General features: G+C 38.6%; 1 protein-coding gene across 1 annotated transcript in view; it reads left to right on the top strand.

The window, feature by feature from the left end:
* Window positions 1-24,910, top strand: part of LOC124615382 (neuroguidin-A) — a 69,065-nt gene that overhangs the window by 17,405 nt on the left and 26,750 nt on the right. The window contains exons 4-6 of the mRNA XM_047143205.1: window positions 4,949-5,109; window positions 5,729-5,837; window positions 15,696-15,873. Coding sequence (XP_046999161.1) covers window positions 4,949-5,109; window positions 5,729-5,837; window positions 15,696-15,873 — 448 coding nt within the window. The remainder of the gene's footprint in view (window positions 1-4,948; window positions 5,110-5,728; window positions 5,838-15,695; window positions 15,874-24,910) is intronic.

The following is a 24,910-nucleotide window of genomic DNA, read 5'->3' as shown; positions in this document are numbered from 1 at the left end:
GTTCAGTATGCTTGCTATGTGGTGAGAACTTTGTGACGCTTGGCAAGCACTTTTTTTTTATTCATTGAGCACGAGGTCAGTGCTTGTTGAATAGTGTGTGTGACTGACTCCACCTTAGTGCTCCGATTGTATCATTAATTTGATAATTATGTGGATGTAGGAGATGACCGTCCAGTAACTTATAAATACCTCTTTCATTTTATTTCCTTCATAGCATTTAAAAATTCTGGCTTCTCATCTTCTGTATTACTTTTGCATTTAGCATTCAGATACCGTATATTATTTTTACAATGAAATTGTAGTGGTCTATCCAGAGCTTACGTTTGGGCATTACAGCACAGAATTCAGCACTGTCATGGGTCACTGTGTTGGTTACATGGTGAGAATAAGCTGAGGAAATATTTCCAGGCCCATGACTGCAGATACAGCCGAGTCGAAACAAGATTCAGTCAAATTATTGGCAGGAGTGCATTAGTTGTGTAAATGCAGCTGTAATTTACTCAGAAAGTTAAGGAAAAACACATTGAAATTGAGGTTTAATGTCCCATAGATCAAGAAATCTCCAACTTTTCCCATCTTGTCCCCCTTCTGAAACATTATTTTGCACTCCCCTCCACACCATTTTTCTTTCCTCCTTCAGCAGCACTCATACTTGGCGCAAAAACAGTCCACGATACTGTTTACTTCTAATTATATGCAACTGTCAGTTACAACAACAACAACAACAACAACAACAACAACAACAGTAATAATAATTAGTGTCCTTACGAGTACATAAGAGTTAAATGTTTTTCAACCCTCAAGCGGGCACAGCAGTTTTCATATCATGAGCAGCCGCACAGCTTATTTTGTACACATGTAAAGAATAGCGCTTTTGTGTCACCGAGGTAGATATGTAAGAGCAAAATTGTAGTTTAATCTTAGTTTAATTAAACAATAATGAAATAAACTTACATAATATGAGCTAAATCACAGTTCAGTTAAACAATAATGAACTAAACTTTCATGATATCACACTGTTGCCATGGAGAGGTGCTATCCCACAATAAATGACCCTCTTAAAGCATAAAAGAGTATAGTTGCATCAGATCTCAGCCTATTGCTTATTTTATTACCAATTATCTCATAAACAACTGCCTCATCGTGGGATTCTGCTGCTAGCTCGTAATCTGGGCCATTTTCTTGCACACATCGTAAATCTTTTGTGGCCCAACTTCCTGTCTATTTTATATTACTGTTGCGCATTTGAATGTTTGACAACACAATTTATCACCATGTTAGCTGAAGCAATGGTGAAGGAATAGGTATGGGCTCACAATTTTGAAACAATAATGGAATGGTGAAAAACAATTTTACTTGTATTTGGTGCACATTATACATAAATGTGCCAGCTCGAGGATTGAAATTATCATACATTTATATTATTGAAAGGTAGTGAAAGTTAACAGTTACAACTAGTTCATAAATAACCACAGGCGTGTGTGTGTGTGTGTGTGTGTGTGTGTGTGCGCGCACAGTTATTGGAACTGAGTAATTATGTGTGTTTCACTAAATATTTTTTTTGCAAATTAGTTAGTTAAAGTTTAACTGTTTCCATGTATATAGCTTTTATTTCGTTTAGAATGTTTTAATATTTGAAGTATTGTGATGTACAAATGGCAATAGAACAATAGTTAACATTTAAATGCCAATTGAAAAATGGTTATAATAAAATTGTTTATCTAAGAAGGAAATAAATGTGAGTAAAAAGGCATATGGTTGAAATTCAGAAATTTTCTGACATTGGCACATTTTATGTGATATGTGTATTTGAATTTGTCAAGAAAGCCAATCCAGTCTCCAGTCCTGGTTGAATCTTTGAAACAGCAACTCAAAGATCTCCTTCCAGCTGCAATCGTGACCGACGTTTTGTCTTTTGATTAATGCCAATATGAAAAATGTTGACTGATACACATAAGTTGATGTGAAGAGTAATAACATGTCCTCTGCCTTTCTTGCTAAACTGTGATATTCATTCAGGGTCTGCCAAAAGTTTTCAAAAGATTTAGATTTAAATTCATTTCAGAGTGTCCAATCACTTGAGAATTCTATTAACTCCTGCTGTTCTACTGTTAACAAGTGGTCTGTTGTGATCACGTCAAACTAATTGTAGATCCAGGGTTCTGGAATTTGTCCCAGAATTGTTGATGAAAGTTTTCAAGAAATACTATGCCACTTGTACAAATTTTACCTACATCCAACTCATTTCCCATTATGGAATCATTCAGACAAGAAAACATCTCGCAGGTACCCTTCTACACCAGAGTTTTCCAAATTGCAAGTTTTCTTGTAAACCTTTTCTCTCTTAGAAAGATGATATTACAATTTCGGTCTTGAAGTGATACTGATGTATCATTCAGTTTCTCAAGAATGATGGCCAAGCGTCACAATATTAAGAAGCCTTTTCATCCAGAAATAGAGCCACAAGTGTAAGGCTGCTGTTCTATAGGAAAAGACAAAAATCGTCCTTCAGCTTCATGACCTGATGAAGAACTTTACGACGAGACAACCAACATACCTCCTTGTGCAATGGAAGTGAATCGTGAGTAGAACCCATCTCCTCACAAAGAACGAAAACAGCCTACTGTTTAAAGCTTGTATGATCTCACAAAATTTGCAACACTGACTGCATCATTCAGCACTTTACTGACTTCTGGTTGTACTACTTAAGAAGCCAATGCCTTTCCCGTTGCCATGAACCCTGCTTTACTTCCACTAAATGCTGTCACACCATTGGTACTTATACCAAAACAGTTTGTACATGATACATAGTTGTCAACAAAAAAGGAATTCACAAGAAAGAAAATATCTTTGCTTTAGTCCTCTCTTTTAGACCTTTACGAATTAGAAACTCCTCATGCATCCATTTTCATAACAGCAAGGAACAAAAACAAGAAGCTGGGAAAGATTGCTGATACCAGTTCTGTCATAAAGTTGCAGGGTGAATTTTGGGCTATCAAGATGCAGGTGTGGTGTTGGTGTTTTTTTTTTTTTTTTTTTTCCCACAGTGGCTATTGCATTAATATGATGAGCCACAGTATCAACTGAGAGTGGTATCGACTTCAGACTCCAGCCCAACTTTTCTCCACGCGTTATGTCACACACTTTGATTCCTGCGGAAAGGAGTAATTTCTCACCAGTAATGTGTGGGAATTTATATTCTGCAATTAAGTAGAGATACTCCTAAGGCTCTCTTAGGAGCTCATACCTCTATGTGAAGAATCTGACATTTCCTTTTAGTAGTTACTCATGATGCTTAAAACATTTGATGGGCATGCTTACATGGTCTCAGTGTTTTGTTTGAAGGAGTCTCTTTAGTTTTATAGGCTTCAAGTCATCATTGGTAAAAGGAGTAATTTCTCACCAGTAATGTGTGGGAATTTATATTCTGCAATTAAGTAGAGATACTCCTAAGGCTCTCTTAGGAGCTCATACCTCTATGTGAAGAATCTGACATTTCCTTTTAGTAGTTACTCATGATGCTTAAAACATTTGATGGGCATACTTACATGGTCTCAGTGTTTTGTTTGAAGGAGTCTCTTTAGTTTTATAGGCTTCAAGTCATCATTGGTAAAATCTACAAACAAAGAACACTATGTGGTAGTTCCTCTTTATTCAAAAGAATGCTGTGAAATACTCATGTCCGATTACCTACATGATATTGATGCTCTTTTGTTTTGTGTTTATAACTAATGTTGCTAATAGGAACAGAGGAAGATATGAAAGAACATCGTACTTTGATTAAATTCAGATCATTTTCATTATGAGAACTGCATACTTTTGAAGGAGAAGAGAGACTCTGTGAATCACGTCCTTTTGATCTTTTGTTACCACTGCAAATCCGCCACTTATCTATGGGAATGGCGAAATTTCTATCACTTTATTTTAAATCTGGTAAACTACTTCCACTCAACACACAATGAAATTCAAGTTCTGGCCAACTCTCAACCTTTGAATTGAGTACTGAAGTGTGGGTGAAATCGAGTGGACAGTTGCAGCAACTTTGATTAACAATCTATTCTTGTGCGTAAATGTTTGATCAGTGGCTAACCCTGTGGATGATGGGTGACAGGGGCTGTGTGATGAAATATTGCTCATGACTTTTCTCAGCATTCCAGTTGTTTAGAGTCTGAGCACAAGTTTGGATAGTGTGAGGTTGTGAAGAGAAACTGAGTTTGTCCTATTGAAAGAAACCTCTCCAGCGTTATTGAGAGTTTATGATACACCTTTGATGCGATATCATGCGGAGTTGTACAATGAAGTATCAGTTTATACACTTACTGACTAATATAAAAAGTATATAAGACAGTGGAAGCATGTATAAGTGACAGATGCTGCCACTGGTAATGACTATGTTCTTGACATCAACAAGAACCTTCATTTATCCTGATGTAATAACATTCTGGACATGAAGATGATCACTTGACTGAAACTGATTGTCAATACATAAATACACATTACTGTGGCTATTTTGGTGATTTCATGATGCTGTTCTTGAAGTATATTGAAACTGTGCAGCATTGATTTAGCAGAAACATAGGAAACAAAAATATGTACAGATGGACGAGGATTACAATAACAATCCTTTGAAATGTGATTCCTGTGCCCCCCCCCCCCCCCCCCCACACACACACACTTTTTATTGTTTGGTAGAATATTGATGATGCAATAAATGCCAAAGATGGAAGAAGCTATTGTTTATATTTGATGGACAGATCTAGCTATCACCATAATACTTCTGAATATCACAAAGAATGTGTATATCAATTGTTAGAGTTGTCAAATTGGTTTTGACCAGTGGCAGCACTTCTCTGGTTCGTTCCAGATTATTGCATATTTGTTAAGAGGTAATGTGTATTCTTGCTACAGTGTCATTCCATGTTTTTAATACCAGCATTTATGTCTGCAGATCGCCTTGTTGAAATTCGTACAGTTTTGGAGAAGATCAGACCTATTGGTCATAAGTTGAAGTACCAGATTGACAAATTGGTTAAGACTGCTGTCACTGGCTCTGGAAGTGGTGAAGATGCAACAAATTTCAGAGCTAATCCTGACAACATGATAACAAAGGTATGTTCAGCATAAAATTATGCAATCGATGGAAATTAAATAATATTGATCTCGTACGTAGTGCTATTTCTTGACACACACTTTTGTAATTTCTCATAATGGCAGTTGAGGAATGGAAGGAGGGGAAATGGTTTATGGTAGAATTATAAGCTGTGTCAGAGGAAACGATGCACAAAAAAAAAAAAAAAAAAAAAAAAAAAAAAAACATGTCAAATAAGCTGTGTATGTATTTGTGTATTCATATACACATTTTGTTACTGTTTGTAATCTTTTGGGGGAGGAGAATTAAAATCCTTGTCTTGCCAGCCAGATAACAGTTTTTATCGATTTCCCTCAGTCGAGTATGATTTAAAATGAATATGGCACATTTCCTTCCCTGTCCTTTTTGTATTAACCATGTCATCAACAAAGTATTGCCCCCAATCTTCTTTCCTTTCCTTTGCATTTATAGAGTGGTTCAGCTTTGTGATTAAATTGCATGGCAAAAGTTAAATAAAAATTTAGAAAATAATTCAAGTAACATGCTTATTTTTTTAAGTGTACCTCACCGCAAATAAAATACCATGAGTATTATTGGTACTGAAAGTAACACTTGCAGAATTTTAACTTCTTCTTACAGTTGGATGATGAAGATGAAAGTGACTCTGGTAGTGAAAAAGAAGAACAAGCAGAAAAAGCTGAGAAGAAAGGCATATATGTTCCTCCAAAATTGGCTGCTGTGCATTATGGTAATTAGCCTTTTGTTTGTATCTTGTAGAATTTTCAAATGTGTGTTTGCTAAGCATGATGGGTTATTGTAGAATGTTTAGCGAGTTTGTAATGTTGGGTGCTTTTGCAAGCTAAAAACGAAAAGACGGAAAAGCATAAAAAGACTGCAAAGGAAAGGCAGTATCATAGAGATTGCCAGAAAATTAGCTGATACAAATATGAAAAGTAATATAATGGGGTATGCAAGGGTTGGCTGCCAGATACCTTAATTGCTTGCAACAGCATAACAAGGACCAATTAAAAAGTAAAGAAAAAGGAGCGAGTGAGAAGTATCAAACATCATGAGGTAAAAATAGGGTTGTCACTAAAACAAATAACTAAATAGATTAGTAAAAAAGGAGGAGTATGTATTGTTAGGATGATGATCTAGATGCACTGGCGATAGTTATTACAATTCTTCTAATAATAATTCTTTATTATCTTACAATCAGAATTTAAAACTGCAAAAAAGAAGATGCTTTCTTTAGAAGTGAACACCTTACATAATGAATGAATGTCAGTTAGATTAGTTATTAAGGCAGTTACATTACGGCATTGCTGAAGAGTTGCAATGAGAGTTGAATTTTACTACCATATTTACTCGATTCTAAGCCGCACTTTTTTTTCTGGTTTTTGTAATCCAAAAAGCCGCCTGTGGCTTAGAATCGAGTGCAAAGTAAGCGGACGTTCTGAAAAATGTTGGTAGGTGCCGCCACAACTGATTTCTGCCGTCGAATATATGTAGCGCTACACAGGCATGCTTTTCGGGTACAAAGATAAATATTGGCACCAAAACCTCTGTGTCAGTAAATAAAAAAAAAAAGTGAAAGACGGGGGTTGTCCCCCCCCCCCCCCCCCCCCTCCCCCTCCGCCCTAAGTTTCGACCACTGCATTTTCATACATTATCCAACGAAGTAAATACAGAATGATTCCAGAATACAAATTCTGTACTGTTCATCTTCGAATGTAGCAGCATTTCAATGTACTACGAAAATCCGACTGGCAAGACTGTTTGGGATGTTTGTCAATATGGCCAACTCTACGTTCTGAATTTTTTCCTACCTGTGAGAAGAGATGGTTGCTAATAGGAACTTTTATGAATTGTGAATCACATGCAGTATTTTCTTCACCATAAGAATAATACGAATATAAGCATTTTGCCATGTATTGTTTCGTGGTTGCTGCTATCTCATTTAAACCCTGTCTGCCTAATAAACTACGAAACTAGAGTGAGACAACAGCAAACGGGGAAGAATAAACATATCATGTCATGTTTATATTCATATTATTCTTATGCCTAATAGTGATACAGTCAGAAATGAAGCACGGCAATTGACTAGATTTTTAAATCTAAGATGTCTCTAATTTCTGTGCAGATTGTAATGTACTAAAGAGGCGTCTGCAAAGATTTTAAAACGGAGAAAAATTTTCACTGAACTCTCGTTCAGAACATCTTTTATCATATGCAGTCTATTATTTGGTTCTTGTTGATCATTATCAAAGAAAGCAGCAGTGTAAGTAACAACAAATAGCAGTCTCTTGTCATTGTTTAGCTAATGAATCGATTCCGCCCCCCCCCCTCTCTTCTCTCTCTCTCTCTCTCTCTCTCTCTCTCTCTCTCTCTCTCTCTCTCTCTCTCTCTCTCTCTCTCCCTCCCTCCCCCCCCCCCCCTCTCACTCTCTTTTTTTTTTATTGTAAGCGACAGTTGCCTGCACAAAAGCAATCCATGCTGCAAGCGGCAACAGGCTGTAAACACTAATTACCAGAATGCGACAAGCAATGCATGACACAGTACAGTAATGCATTTTCAGCTTAGAGTGACGTAAACACCTATAACAAAGAGAAAGGCACTTATCAGATAAAAGAAAAATAAGGAATCAGTTCAAACCAGGTGAAGCACGTGAAAAAAGGAGGGTACCCGTATAAATACGGACAGAGCGCCTGACGCATAACAATGGCTACCTGGTAAAGCTTAACTGCTAAGCTTATGACTCGAACCAAACTACTGTAGCTGTATCGTCATTCATTCGACCTAAATTGTCTCTCATATTACAATGGACCAACTTTGTTTCGATCTGGAGGTGTGACCTGAAACTTTTCTCTCCCATTGAATTTCGAGTCTCAAATTTCAGATAATACGGTAATCTTTTGTTGATCATGAGCACTTTAAGTCAATGGGAAGACGATAAATATATGGAAAGTTGGCAGTGATCTCGAAAAAATATGTACAGGGGGCGTTCAATAAGTAATGCAACACATTTTTTGTGAAAGCAGGTTGGTTTTATTGAGAATTCCAATACACTATATTATTCTCCATTCTTTTGGCTACAAAATCCTATTTTTCAACATACTCTCCATTCAAAATAACAACGTTACGCCACCTTACTGGGAGGGCCTGTATGCTCACATGGTACCACGCTACTGGTTGATGTCAGAGCCAACATCTTGCTGCATCATCCACGAACTGCTTCTCATGGAATGTACCCTTTGTCAGACCAAACAGATGGGAGACAGAAGGTTCGAGATCTGGGCTGTAGGGTGGATGAGGAAGAACAGTCCATTGAAGTTTTGTGAGTTGCTCTCATTTGCGTAGACTTGGGTGAGTCCTTGCAGTGCCATGACGAGGTAGAAGTTTGTTTGCATTTTTGTGGCGATGAACGTGATGAAGTCATTTCTTCAATTTCCTGAGATCTTAAAGATTTGCATGACCTTGTTACGATGATGAAACACGCCTCGCCTGACGAATCACTGTGCTTTTGTTCGCTGCCAGGTCTACATAGACATTCTGCAAGTGTCTGTGAATATCTGCAACATTCTGGTTTTCCACCAAAAGAAACTCAATGATACCTCCTGCTTGGAGTGCACTTCTGTTGCAGACACCATTTTGAAGGCTGTGGTTAGTTCCACCACCTGTCTGAACTTAATGAAATTATAGCGGCTGAAGTGGGAATACTCCATAGTTCCACAACAAATTTTACATTTTTTCAACTGAAATTGGCTGAGAAAAAAAAGTGTTGCATTCCTTATTGAATGCCCCTCGTATACAGGGTGGTCCATTGATAGTGACCGGGCCAAATATCTCACGAAATAAGCATCAAACAAAAGAACTACAAAGAACGAAACTCATCTAGTTTGAAGGGAGAAACCAGATGGCACTATGGTTGGCCCGCTAGATGGTGCTGCCATAGGTTTTTTAAATAGGAACCCCCATTTTTTATTACATATTCGTGTAGTATGTAAAGAAATATTTATGTTTTAGTTGGACCACTTTTTTCGCTTTGTGATAGATGGCGGTGTAATAGTCACAAATGTATAAGTACGTGGTATCACGTAACATTCCGCCAGTGCGGACGGTATTTGCTTTGTGATACATTACCCGTGTGAAAAATGGACCGTTTACCAATTGCAGAAAAGGTTGATATCGTGTTGATATATTGCTATTGTGACCAAAATGCCCAATGGGCGTGTGCTGTGTATGTTGCTCGGTATCCTGGATGACATCATCCAAGTGTCCGGACTGTTCACCAGATAGTTACGTTATTTAAGGAAACAGGAAGTGTTCAGCCACGTGTGAAACATCAACCACAACCTGCAACAAATGATGATGCCCAAGTAGGTGTTTTAGCTGCTGTCGCGGCTAATCCGCACATCAGTAGCAGACAAATTGTGCGAGAATCAGGAATCTCAAAAACGTCGGTGTTAAGAATGCTACATCAACATCGATTGCACCCGTACCATATTTCTATGCACCAGGAATTGTATGGCGACAACTTTGAACATCGTGTACAGTTCTGCCACTGGGCACAAGAGAAATTACAGGACGATGACAGATTTTTTGCATGCGTTCTATTTAGCGACGAAGTGTCATTCACCAACAGCAGTAACGTAAACCTGCATAATATTCACTATTGGGCGTATGTCATTCAAGATTAATTTCTGTTCAGTTCAGTAACTGTGATGCTGATGACAACTTTTGACTAATCGGCGTACTTGTCTTTCTTTGTGTCTTTGTTTTATTGTGTCCTACTCAAGACTATGAATTGTTTTTCTGTCATTGATCCATTGCTCTCAAGGTTTGTAACTGTTCATCAGTATGAAGGCTAAGTTCGATAAACCAATATCACTCAATCGAAGTCTTAACACTCGTCTTACTATACCGTCGTGTTGAGAACGGTAAAGTTTAACTTTCATCAGTCGAATGACTTAGCAATACTTCAGTCTCTACCTCACGAATTATCAGACTTCCAAAACTGAAACAATCTAATAGTGTCTCCATCCAGACAACTATCACAAAAGTACTCTAGAGCGACTCAAGAGCAACCAACTAACTGAACATTTCCATGTCCGTGTTGCATTGCAGTCGCATTGAATTTCCTTTTTGATGCAGCTACAACTCTCTTCCATGGTAAATGTTATCTTTGACTGAATTATTTTCTTGGATTCAACCTTAGTTCATATGATTTTGAATTTATTCTGTAGATGTTTGATAAAGAATCTATGCTAATCCTTTCCTTTTATCTCCCCTTTTTGTATGCTATTCTCAGTATTTGAATAATATAGATGTTAATCAAAATATTACCAGTGCAGATTTTATCATCAGTAGTTGCCCTGCCCCTCCCCACCCATCACTCCCTCCCCCTCACGCATGCATCGTTTGCACTAGTGCTACCACACAATCAGATGACTCAGACGTTATCGGTAGTGAATATTGATAACCAACGGGTGAGGTAGCATTAGCTCAATTTCTCTGATGTTTGAGGTGAAAAAGAACGTAATTCCACACAGAATTTAGCAGAAAGCTTCATCTCTATTTATAAGGTCATTTACTAACTTAATCTCAACTGCTTCCTTGATAACACTGTCCCAGTAGCTGGAAGTGAATGCCAGAATCTACACGTTGTTATATTACATAAAATGATTAGTGCCAGGGTGATGTTCTGCAATAACAGATTTGCTTGGCTGTTGTAAACTTGTTCGACACTTGTGCTCAACACACCAGTCCTCCAGGGTCTGATGGTCTGATCGGTGTATGATATGCCACAACTGCAAGGAATATGATAGACATCTGCCTTAGGCAGCCCAAGATCATCCATTTTGGATCCTAAAGGTGCCCTAATCTTAGATGGTGTTTGAAAACACATTTCATGTCATGTTTCTGCAGTATTGACCACTCATGTTGAAAATGTTTCCTGCGTAAGAAGAAAAGGCCGTAGATGTTGGTGCCACCTCACTATCATCATTACTCTACCTGATTCACAGTTGATCGACAGCCCAACACATGTGTGATCTTTCACTATAACCATTCTGACAAAAGGTGACTTTGTCTTGGGCTAACTCAGCTGACAAACTTTCAGGGTCTAAGATAATATGGACCCTATGGACCAAGGTATGAAGTCAGACAATAACAGCTATCAGCCTGTAGACACACATTAGTGTGAGGCGGCTTCCTGTAAATGACATTTCCCTATGTACCATCAACCACAGGTTTCAAAGCCACCAACTCCAAGGCATATTCCTAGAAGTCTTCCATAAACAAATTGGCTATAACAGGTGACAATGGGCCTCCTGTCGCAACTCAGTCTGTCTAAAAATGGTACTAACCACTGAACAAAAAGTAAATGGAAGATAACATGTGCCAAAACACGTTTGTTAATTCGACGCCAAACTTAAACCACAATTAACAGTAATGAGTCAGAGTAACACGAGTGAAGAGAGAGACCACACCAAAGTTTACTTAACTATCAGATTCATTCATATGTATTAACTTTAATCGATATAAGAAATCCACCGAATTCTTAATGTGTTGCTCACATCGACATGCTAGTGGCCAAGGTGTTTTGCTACATGTGGGCCTGGAAGGCCACATAACCTTGGAGGAACAGCACAATAAGAATTAAGATTGTAGATAGTCTCTTGCGCTAAGGAACTTCACTGCAGGAGGTTTTAGTTTTTCTGTCAACACTTTTTGCGTGATCAGCACTGATCCTGCCATATACTGATTCAGGCAATAAACACTGTATCTTTTGAATGTAGTCCTGCTTGTCGAAAACAGCTGTAGCATTGCCCTTGACTGCAGATAAAAAACAATGTCAGATCAACTCTTAAGTTAACATAAAACAGCCCTCTCAGCTGTTATCGTATTACTCTTTGATGAACATGCCCCAGTTACATGACATGCTAATGTAGCCAGCATGTTAAGATATTTTAAAAGATCCTGTTAGGCAACTTACAAAATCAACATGTAAACACCAGGCACTGATATAAAATTTAAACCTTCCCTAGCCCAGATAAAACTGAGTCGTGCAAAATTCCTCTGTGAGATTGACTCAGAACATCGAAATGTAGTATTATACCCCAAGCTGTGGAAACATTCAAGCATCAGCAAATGACGGCAGTTACAGAGTGAAATTCTCAATCAGATTCCAACCAAAAAGCACTCACCAGCCAGTCCCAAGAAAATGCTGAAATTTTCAAAACGATCAGTGAGTATAATGGATCCTTTCAGAGCTAAAACAGCATGTTGCTCGATGTAGTTTGTGGCAGGAGAATTAAAATGGCTCACAACTATGGCATATGTTGGGACACCATTATAGTCTTGACACCATAACAAAAATGACAATGAATATTTTAATCACTCTCTACTTACACGAATTTCCTCCGACCTCCACAAGCAATAATACAGTTCCTCTTCATAGAGATGAACAGTGTGAAACTTTAAGTCTCTTGGCATGTGAAATGTTCAAATAACGGGAATGCAGACGGGTGACATCTTTGATGATCGCCAATGTTTCAAAGGGAGTACACCCTGTCATTTTCAAAGCACACATTATTTCATCTTCATTTATTGATGCCTTCAAAAATTTTAACATTGGTCATAGTCTGACTGGGAATTTTGTTCTATAGCTGCCATCGTTTGAAGAAGTTTGAATGTTTCCATGGCTTGGAGTGTAATACTCGAAGTGAGCCCACAAAGAGTGTTGACGGAAAGACTAACAGCCTCCTGCAGGAAAGTTCCTTGCTGCATGAGAGTATCAAGAGTCTCAATTCATTTTTGCTATTCCCCCTAGGTTATATGACAAGGGGTTCCTTGTAGGCTGATTGTTAGTAATGTTGGTTCTCTGACATATTGTGCAGAAACACTCTTTGTTCACAAATCGGCAGTTTAAGGATCACGTTAAGAACTCAGTGGATTTCTTATGTTAATTAGACAAAATGCATCTGACTCCAATATTCTAGTAAATTTTGATGTGGTCTCTCTCTTTACTTGTGATACTCTAATTCATTACGGTTAATAGAGGTTAAGTTTGGTATTGAATCAACAAACTTATTTCAATGTGTGTTGACATCCTCTTACTTTTTATTCAGTATGAAGTACTATGAAAATACAAAAATCAAACGATGGAAAATCCAGAATGGAATCTAACAATATTATGAAAAGGAAATGGCTACTCACCATATAGCAGATATGCTAAATTGCAGATAGGAACATCAAGAAGACACACACACACACACACACACACACACACACACACACACACACAAATGCAACTCTCACACACAACTACTGTTTTTAGTGTGGTTTCAGTTGCCTGAGACTGCAGTCGTGTGAGTTGCATTTGTGTGTGTGTGTGTGTGTGTGTGTGTGTGTGTGTGTGTGTGTGTGTGTGTGGGCGGGCGAGCCCGAGCATGTGTGTTCTATTTTTGACAAAGGCCTTACTGGACGAAAGCCTTATTTGTGACAGTCTTCTTATTGTGCCTATCTGCAACTCAGCATCTCTATGGAATTGCGATGAGGTGGCTATTGATACTCATTATTGCCAGTTTGTTTATGGAACATTTCAAGGAAAGTGTCCTGAAGTTGGCACCATTGAAACCTGTGTATTTTTCAGATATGTGGATGATTCTTCTGTTGTTTGGCCTCATGGTAATGGGAATTTAAAAGGTTTTTTAGAACATCTGAATTCAATCCATCCACATATTCGCTTCATGATGGAGGTGGAAAAGGATAGCTGCATTCCCTTTCAGGATGTGCTGCTGAGGAGGAAAGTTAATGGTGCATCGGTACATCTCATTTATAGATAGCTGACTGAAACTGATTTTTATTGCAGGCTAATAGCTGTCACCATAGGCTCAGTGTGAAGGACTAATTTGACCTTGATTCATCAGGCTTACAACATCTCAAGCCCCTGAAAGTGTGTGAGCTGAGTTAGCCCAACTCAAAATCACATTTCATCAGAATGGTTATAGTGAAAGACAGAGCGACATGCGTTGAGGTATCAATCGACAATGTATCGGGTGAGTAAAGATAGCACCGAGGTGGCACCAAAGTCTACAGCACTTTTGCCTTATGCAGGAACCCTTTCCTATAGGATTGCTCGTATTCTACATAAATATGAAGTGAAATGTCTTTTTCAACTACTATCTAAGATTTGGGCCCCTTTGGAATCTTTAAGGGATGATCTTGGTTTGTATAAGGCAGGTGTCTTTTGATTACTTGCAGTTGCGAGCATGTCATACATTGATCAGATTGTCAGGATACTGGACCACTGGTGTGTTGAGCATAGATGTCACATATGCTTGAAACAGCCAAACAAATTTCCTATTGCAGGAACATTGCCTTGGCAACAGTCATCCTATGGAAAATAACAATGTTTAGGTTCTGGCATGCATTTCCAGCTATTGGGATAGAGTTATTAAGGAAGCAGTTTGTGTGTGTGTGTGTGTGTGTGTGTGTTTTATCTTCTGGTATATGCTCTGCATACTGAGGTTTTAAATTTTTTTCCCCAGCACTTTATCGTTGCATTTGTGCTTGAAAATGACAGGGTGTGAACCTCTCAAAATACTGGTGGTTGTTGAGGACATTGTCTGGCCGCATTCTTGTGAGTTATTTGGAAACCTTTGGATTTATTCAGTTGGTACATTATTAACCATCCCACTCACAGCCCCAATCTGACATCTTCAGATTTTCATCTTTTCACCACTCTGAAGTTGTTCAATAAATTGACAACACTAGTGGATTAATCCTATTTAACAACCTGAATATCAACAATAGTCAAAACATATAGAGGGCCAACACTCCTATGTTCATAAAATTATATAGATGGTAAGAACCAGTTGGCATATCTTTTGAGAGAGTCGCTTGAGTTTTGTTTAATATGCTACATGTAGGAAGTCAAACAGTAATTTTTTGTGTTTTTATTTGATTGCTTTTTCCTTTTAGATGAAGTGTTGTAATAAAAGGAAAAATATTTGAGAGCTCACTGTAAATTGCTATTGCATGGTCTTTTGAAATATTCTTGATTTTTTGTAAGTACTCTTTGTAATTGGTTTTGTTATCAAATAGTTTTTATCCTGTGAATAAATCATTTGTAAATGAAACTGTGTTGTTTGAACTTAATACTTTTGCAATATTTCATGTGGAATTGCATGCCATCATTGCAGTCTTAATTACATACTGCTGGTACGAAACTACACAACATCAAAGATTTCAACCTCCCCCCCTACAGTATATGTTTATTTTTGTGGCAACCAATCGTACAGTGTAATTGAAAAATAATTTGTGTGTTTCCTTATCCATTTGTTTCAAAACACCCTCATTACATGTTGTACGAATGCCACACATAAGAAATGTCTTCATGGTAAAACCTGGATAAGCGAATACATCCAACATCAATTTTTACAAGTTCTCTGCTCTTCCATAGTATAAGTATGTGCTATTTTTGGTTCAGTTATAATGAAATCAATCTTAATAATATAATTGTAAAAGTATGTGTCACCTCAGTGTGATAACAAAATGTTTATTTTGGAATTTCTGAAATATATTGACACTTACAATTCAGATGGTGATGAGAGCAAGGCTGAAAAGCAGCAGAGAGTATTGGAACGGGCCAGGAAGCATGCACTACATAGCTCTGTGATGCAAGAGCTACGAGAAGAATATCTTGATACTCCTGCAGAAGTTTCACATGTCAGTTCAATGCAAGCTGTCCTCACTCGTCACAGGAAGGAGAAGGAAGAGTGAGTATTGCTTTGTAGGGGTTAATAAAATAACAAAAACAGTTTCATGCTTCGGGTTGCTTTTTTAAAGATAACACTTGCTTAAAAAAGAAAAGAAAATGGACAGTGATAATGGTCAAAGTAATTTTTATGACATGGGCAAACCATACTTTTCTCCATCTGTTACACTTGATTTTTGTTGAGAATTTAAGGAGTAAAGTTAATAGCTAAGTAAATAGTAGAGAAGCTGAGTTGTCGATAGGCAAGTGAGAGTACTCTCTCTCTCTCTCTCTCTCTCTCTCTCTCTCTCTCTCTCACACACACACACACACACACACACACACACACACACACTAGCCCTGAGGAGGATTTGTCCAAAAGGTAACAAGTTCTATATCTTGTTTATGCGCCTATCGAGGACTCAGTACCTCAACTATTTAGTAAGTTGTTACCTTTACTCCTTAAATTATTTATTGGGGCTTTTTTTTCCCCATATTTGACTCCAAAGATTAGTCTCTTAAGATTTGCTATATTTCTTCTTAATCATACCATTTAAAATTTGTTATGTGGACATGGCTTCCCCCTTGCATTTTAGTTACAATGTTATTACACATTGTAAGAAATCATGACAGTTAGTGCTATTTTTGTTTAATAACTTGGAAACAGTCATACAAAGTGTTTTCCTGTAGTTGATCCTGAAAATGTGCTCCTTCTTCTACACTTCAAGACTTACAAAGAACTTTGTTGGGTCTGTGTGTAAAGACTATACGTTTCTCGTATTTACAAAAATGTTTGTATAGTTGAAGACATGAATAAGTAAAACAGATAATTAATAATTAACATAAGGACATTCCAAAAGTAATGTCAGATCTGCATAAAGCCATTGAAGAAATGAAGAAAGGAAAGGCAACTGTGGATGGTGTTGAAGAGGGATGATTAAAGCTGGAGAAAAAGTTAAGTGAAAGAAACTAGAAAAATTATTTACAGAATATTATCAGAAGAAGGTAATTCCCCAGAACTTGAAAAATGATATAATTGATCCCTTCAGAAGAAAAGAGACAAGTAAGATGTATTGTAGATCCATTGCCGTCCTCCCCATAAGGTAAAACGTATTCACCGAAACTATCAAAATCGCATAGAATTTCATTTGATTTGAATCAGGCAAAGGAAAATGAGAATAAATTTTCACTTTCCTTCAAATTTGTAGATTTGTTTTGACACAGTTTCAACAAAATCTATACTGATGGGCTTTTGGGAACAAAGCATTGATGATCCAGCCTATACTGGTATACTGTAGAATACATACATAGTGTATTCACAAAGTTTCAAGTCTGGTCTCGGAATAAAACATATACTAAATATTTGTGAACAGTGAACTAAAAGTCTTCAAAATATAACCCTTGGGCATCAACATACCACTGCAGCAATTTTTCCATTGTTCGTAAGCTCCCAGGAACTCTTCGCACAGAATGCTGTCAAGGGTCCTTGTTGAAGCTGCCTGGACTGCTGGAATCATATCGAATCCCTTCCGTTTCAGGTCTCTCTTGATTCAGAGGAACAAAAAGAAGCCACTGGGAGCTAGTTCAGGGTTGCAGGTTGGCTGCAGCAGTGCTGCCATGTTGAACTTGGGCAAAACTTCACCAGCATCAGGTGGTGTGAGAGAGGGCGTATTGTCATCGTGAAGAACTAAATCGTCTTTGATCTGTGGGCAGACACATTGGATCGATCCTTCCAACGGCGGTGCACTGCAGTGTAAAACTGACCTGTGACAGTCTGCCAGACAGGAACACACTTTCCCCAAATTTCCATCAGTTCAGCTTGTTGAAGGTATCCCAGTGCGGTCATCATCTTGAAAATCCTCACTGCCATCTTGCGATCTTTGAGCTTATTGTATCACATAAAAAAATCATTGGACGCAACATGTCTTTTTCTTTGTAGACCTTTCGCATTATACCAGAAGTATCTCTAGTGGTTTTGTTCAGTTATGCACAGAATTTTATCGAATAACACTGCTTCAAATGACACATTTTCCATTATCGGAGTTTTGAGGGGGGGTCTCTGACACACACACACTTGCCATTAGCGATCTACTCACACTGACAACTCAGACACAACTGCTGCTGGTATGGTCAGTTAGCTGACATACCCTACTACTCCATCCTGTTGGTGGAACCAGTCTCTGCACCCCACTTTCCGTATTCACTGTACATGTCAGTGATACAGTTTTCATTAAACTTCTTCAAGATAATGAGAAATTCAAAACTAAATGAGGAATCAAATAGGGATTCCATATCCCTAAAACTCATCTTGGCAACCTTAATGGATTGATTTGAAGTACAAAAACATTAATGGAACATATCTGAACCTTACCCACCTTGCGGATGATATTGTACTGTCCGCATCTTGTGCAGATGAATTTCAGCATTGAAAGGAAGAACTTAATAGAACAAGCTTGAAAGTAAACCCGAAAAATCTTGTAGATTAAGACTACACTCAGGTGACAAAAGCCATGGGATACCTCCTAATATGATGTCAGACCTCCTTTTGCCCAACGTAGCGCAGTAGCTCGATGTGGCATAGACTCAACAAGTCCCCTTTAGAAATATGGAGCTGTCCATAATTGCAAAAATATTGCCAGTGCAATATTTTATGCACAAACTGACCTCAAAATGTTGTCCCATAAATGTTTTATGAGATTCATATTGGGCAGTCTGTGTGGCCAGATAATTTGCTCGAATTGCCCAGAATGTTCTTCAAACCAGTCACAAACAATTGTAGCATGGTGACATGGCGCATTGTCAGCCAAAACATTCCATCATTCTCTGGGAACATAAAGTCCGTGAATGGCTGCAAATGGTTTCCAAGCACTCTAACTTTGCGAGAGGACCCAGTCCATTCCGTATAAACACATGCCATTATGGAGACATCACCAGCTTGCAAAGTGCCTTATCGACAACTTGCATCCATGGCTTCGTGGCGTCTGCACCACACACAAACCCTATTATCAGCTCTTACCAACTGAAATTGGGATTCATCTTACCAGGCCATGGCTTTCTAGACTGGGGTGCAACTGACATAGTGAGGAGCTGAGGAGAGGCATTGCAGCCAATGTGCTGTTAGCAAAGGTACTTGCGTCAGTCTTCTGCTGTTGTAGTCCATTGACACCAAATTTCGCTGCTCTGTGCTAACTGATATGTTTGTTGTACAGCCCGCATTGATGTCTGTGGTTATTTCATTCAGTGTTGCTTATCTGTTAGCGCTAACAACTTTACGCAAATGCTGTTGTTCTTGGTCAAGTGCAGGCCATCAGCCACAGCATTGTCCATGGTGAGAGGTAATGCCTGAAATTTGTTACTCTCGGTACACTCTTGACACTATGGATCTCAAATTCCATAAAGATATCTGAAATGGAATGTCCCATGTGTTTAGCTCCAACTACCATCCCACATTCAGTGTGAGTTAATTCCTGTTATGCGGCCTTAATCACTTTCGACACTGCTGTACCTGAGTACAAATGACAGCTCCACCAATGCACTATTCTTTTATACTTGTTGTATACAATACCAATGTCATCCGTATGTATAGATATAAGTATCCCATGACTTTTGTCACCTTAGTGTATAATAATAACCAGCTTAACAAAAAAAAAATTATGTGCATTAACAGTGAAGCCATAGGCACAGTTGATGGGTTCTTGTATGTAAGGCAGTTGAACACAGCGATTGAATGGACAGCAAAAGAACTTACGAGAAAAATGGCTTAGATTGCTTGTGTGAAATTAAATAGGTTTTTCAGAAGTGAAATTCCAATGGCTCCGAAAATGAAATCTTACAATCGTGTGTATTGTCAATAATGACTTAAGACAGAAATTCATGAACTTTAAATGTAAAGAACATTCAAAAACTGAGGGTTGCCCACTGAGCACGCCTATTTGGAATTATTAGGACAGACAGAAAAACAAACATGTAGACTGGAATGGAAGACATAATTATGACCATAATCAAACAATGGAAAATCCAACTTGGAATAATGACAATATTATGAAAAGGATAGAGTCACAAGGCCATACTGTGAGCAACTGTGCATGATGGGAGAAGCAACTTGGTTGGTGGGAGTAAGGAGGAGGGGGAGGGACAGCAGGGACCTTAGCTACGAGGTAATGGGTGGAGTAGGGATGGACGAGGTTACTGTAAAGGTTCGGTGGTTGGCAGACTACCACTGTGGGAAGAAAAGTGAGTAGGATATTCCTCATTTCAGGGCACACTGACAGGTAGATGAACCCTGGTGAAGAATGTGATTCAGTTGCTCCAGTCCTGGATGGTACTGAGACACAAGAGGAAATGTCTGTTGTTGCTGGACATTGGAACTTTGGGAGGTGGTGGATGCCTTGGAAAGGGACAGATAAACCCAAGGGTGTCACAAATGCCTTCATAGGCTGCAGTTACACTCCCAAGCTTGTACAGAAATAGATCTCCCAAGCCTTTTCCCCCCTCCCGTCTAACCTACCAACTACACCAACTGCCCTACCCTGTCCCCACCACATTCCTGTATGCTCCTAGCATCTATTTTGCACAGTTCACCACTAGTTTCGGTCAATGACAATTATCAAGCCTAGGTGGCATGTGGTTTTGTGCCTTGACAAAAATTATCATTCACAGTTATCATTGTAAGAAATTTTTTACGTACTATGGTGGGCTTAAAAGAGCAAATTACAGTATAACCTAGCTTTTATGTTCCCGGAATTAACATTTTCTCGCTGTTAACAGTAGTGTTTACGTGTATTACGCGATTAAGTTTCTTGATACCAGGGCACCCTACTCAGCGGATTTGAACCGGTAAAGGTGTTAAAGTTTGAACAAGTTGTGTCGTGTCTCCCGCCACTGCCAAGCTCTATTTAGCGTGGTAGCTGATGGGAGTAACTAGGTTCATCTGAATGAAGGTATCATGGCCAATCACAACCATTTCCAAACTGCCTCTACTGCGCAAATCCAGTTTTGTGATTGTTGTGATTGTCGTGACACCTATGTCGAACCATATTTAGCATGTGTCGGTGTATGACCACTTGGAGCACTAGTTGACGCAGTCATTCACTTTGAGTTGCTCAAAGTTTTTAGTGTAGACACAGCACTGGTTAACATATTTTATTCATGCTGAGCAAAACGTGTTTCGAGAATTTATTCTCATTGTCAAGTGCTCTATTTACGTACATATTTTTTGTGATGGTACACAAACAAACAATGTGAGTGATAGTTTGCATGTGAGTGTGGTTTTCTGCGTAACTGATGAGGCACAGTAACTGATAACCTCAAAAAGATGACGACAGTGCAAGAGACACAGAATCACACATATTCAAACCCCACACAAAAGACTATGTACATATTTGCACTTGACAATGAGAAAAAATTCTCGAAACGCGTAATGTTAAGCATAAAAAAATACCTAACTAGTGCTGTATTTCATTATTTAAATAATGAATGACAGCTGCAGGCTTTCAAAAACGTTGATTATGGCATATGAAATTGAGTCAAACATTCCTACTTCCCAGACAGTTATCAGTTCCAGTTACATTGACGGTTTTTATTACACTACTGGCCATTAAAATTGCTACACCAAGAAGAGAAATGCAGATGATAAACGGGTATTCATTGGACAAATATATTATACTAGAGCTGACATGTGATTACATTTTCACGCAATTTGGGTGCATAGATCCTGAGAAATCAGTACCCAGAACAACCACCTCTGGCCTTGATACGCCTGGGCATTGAGTCAAACAGAGCTTCAATGGCATGTACAGGTACAGCTGCCCATGCTGCTTCAACACGACACCGCAGTTCATCAGGAGCAGTGACTGGCGTATTGTGAAGAGCCAGTTGCTCATTTTCAGTTGGTGAGAGATCTGGAGAATGTGCTGGCCAGGGCAGCAGTTGAACATTTTCTGTACCCAGAAAGGCCCGTACAGGACCTGCAACATGCAGTCGTGCGTTATCCTGCTGAAATGTAGGGTTCCGCAGGAATCGAATGAAGGGTAGAGCCACGGGTCGTAACACGTCTGAAATGTAACGTCCAGGGTTCAAAGTGACCGAGAAGTGTAACAAATGGCAGCCCATACCATCACGCCGGGTGATACGACAGTATGGTGATGACGAATACATGCTTCCAATGTGCGTTCACCACGATGTCGCCAAACACGGATGCGACCATCATGCGTTCCGTATTACCCTCCTGAACCCACCGATTCCATATTCTGCTAACAGTCATTGGATCTCGAGAACGTGAGCAGCAATGTCACGATACGATAAACCACAATATCAATAGGCTACAATCCAACCTTTATCAAAGTCAGAAACGGATGGTACGCATTTCTCCTCCTTACACGAGGCACCACAATAATGTTTCACCAGGCAACGCTGGTCAACTGCTGTTTGTGTATGAGAAATCAGTTGGAAACTTTCCTCGTGTCAGCACGTTGTAGGTGTCACCACCGACACCAACCTTGTATGAATGCTCTGAAAAGCTAATCATTTGCATATCACAGCATCTTCTTTTTATCGGTTAAATTTCGCGTCTCTAGCACGTCATCTTCGTGGTGTAGCAATTTTAATGGCCAGTTGTGTGGATAATAAACAAGTCCGTGACAAGTCTTTTGATGTCTGTTATGTATACATATCGTACATAAAGTACCAGGGGTATCCTTTACGTAACTTTTACAGCTTAAAACATTATTTACCACATTTTACATTTTTCCGTGTTTTACACCATTTTTTGAAGTCCTTTGAAAAGTGTAAAAGTGGGGTTTCACTGTATTTTCGCTCAAATTAGGGTATAACTTTCCAGCCATTTATGCCAACTAAGCATGATAATGGTCATTGACCAAAACTAGTAGCAAATTGTGAAAAATAAATGATAGCTGAAGGTTTAACCAAGAATTTTAACAGTTATTTGCCAGTTGAATATCCCCACCTGCAAACATACTTAAATGCCTGTGTGCTTCCACAGGCAGCACTTTACTCTCCCCCACTCCTAACTGCTATCCCTTTCCATCCCCACCCCAGCCGCCTCCTCACTCCCCACCCCACACCCCCAAAATCAGATTGCTTCTCCCAAGCACAGTTGCTTGCAGTCCAGCCTCTGCAGCCAGAGACTGTGTGTGTGTGTGTGTGTGTGTGTGTGTGTGTGTATTGTATTGTGTTGTGTTGTGTTGTGTTGTGTTTGCTTTAGAAGAAGGTCTTTTGGCCAAAAGCTTATTTGTTTAGCAGTCTTTTTGTTGTGCCTGTCTGCTACTCAGCATCTCCACTACATACTGAGCACGAATCTATCCTTTTCATAATAGATAAACTGCTGCAAGAAACTCCAGTTTGCAGTGAATTTGTGTTGGTGCACGTTATTTCTTGTTTTGCTTCATATGAAATACTGAATTATTCATTAAACTTGGAGAGAGATTGCTATCTGTCACCAGTCTTGAAAAAATGAATTGTATGTAAACTGCTCTGTCCCAAACGCATGCGCCAGCAAAAATGCCGGAAAGAAATAGTCATAAACCCTTTGCGGTATCAAAACAAGATTTTGGCAAATGATTGTATACAAACAGCAAAGTATTTTGCCATATGATCAATAAGTGAAACAATCATTTGCAGCACAATATTCAAACATCTACAGATTTTTTCAATGAAATAATGCAATTTTGAAGGACCATCGATAGCTGTGAAATGAGAATTGCTGTGTGTTTTGTAACAATAAAAGTGAAGAATTTACATGTTTATTTTTTTTACGAGTATGGTCTTTCTCATAAACTATTGACCTGAATTTCCCTCAGTCAATAGTTTAATAAAACACTATTTCAGGAGTCTGTGACAATTTCAACTGCATTAGACTGTTAGTGAGATGAGTATTTGTAAATCCTGCTGCGTTTTGACAAACTAAGCACAGTATCACATAGCAACAAGAGAAGTTACTTATTATTCAAAATTCATCATAGCCCTCCTTGAATCCATCTCTCCCCTCAATATCTTCTTGATATGGCTTCTTTTTTCTGTGTTTGTAGCTCACTTGAGCGTATTCTGTCGGATTTAAATGAGCATGATAGAGAGGAAGCCTGATCGAACTACACTACTCTCGCTAATCCGGCCATTCCTGTCACATATGGGTGTTGGATTATTGAGTGTCTGAAATTTATTTCATTCATTTATTTTGTTTTTTATTTATTTTGAAAACATAGGGGATATAGTGTACTGCACTTTATTAAACCGAAGGATACAATTGTAAAACATAGAGGATATACTTTATTAAATGCAAAAATACATTAACTTTTAAAGAAAATTTAGTTCTTGTGTGTACAATATACTGTACATAATTATACAGTCATATCATTCACTATGAAACTTATCCCTAATTTTTAACTGTCGCAATGATGATACACGACGGTGGCATGCTTTATCATGCAACCGCTTTGCAAGCATTACATTGGTAGTGCATGTATCTCGTTGTTGCATAATGTACTCCAGGAAGACTTCGGCAGCTTCAGTACCAGCAGTGTGAGAGATCTTCATGTTCTCTCCTCCTGTGTCCTCTTCTTCATCTCTTTCATCATTATTTTCTTGCACGCTTTTGGTTATTTCTTCATATGTTAAAATTTGTTCCATATCACAGTTTTCTTCATTCAGCCACTTAGTAACATCTTCATCATCAATTTCTTCTTCTCTTGGAAGGTTGTGGAACATGTCAGTCTAGAAGGTAATTGATAATTATGAATTGACTGCCTCATCACTGTCACTCACTACTAGATCCAACTCGGCGTCAATGGATGGCCACAATTTTCTCAAGCTCTTCATTATGGTAGTGCTCTCTAATTTATCCCATGCTTCGGCTGCTTGGAAAACGTCATCACATATGTTAATTGCTTTGCACGCCTTCAGCATAGTCTCGATAGAGTTGTTTTCACTTTCGTTCAGCAAGGAGCCGAGAAGTGAATCTCGATAATGATGTTTAATTGTTTCCAAAATTCCCTGGTCCATAGGCTGTATTAGGGCTGTCGCGTTGGATGAGAGAAAGAGTGCTT

Source organism: Schistocerca americana, chromosome 5, assembly GCF_021461395.2.
Source record: "Schistocerca americana isolate TAMUIC-IGC-003095 chromosome 5, iqSchAmer2.1, whole genome shotgun sequence".
Lineage (NCBI taxonomy): Eukaryota > Metazoa > Arthropoda > Insecta > Orthoptera > Acrididae > Schistocerca > Schistocerca americana.
Note: the sequence above shows the minus strand (reverse complement) of the source record. Positions and strands in the feature narration are given on the sequence as shown.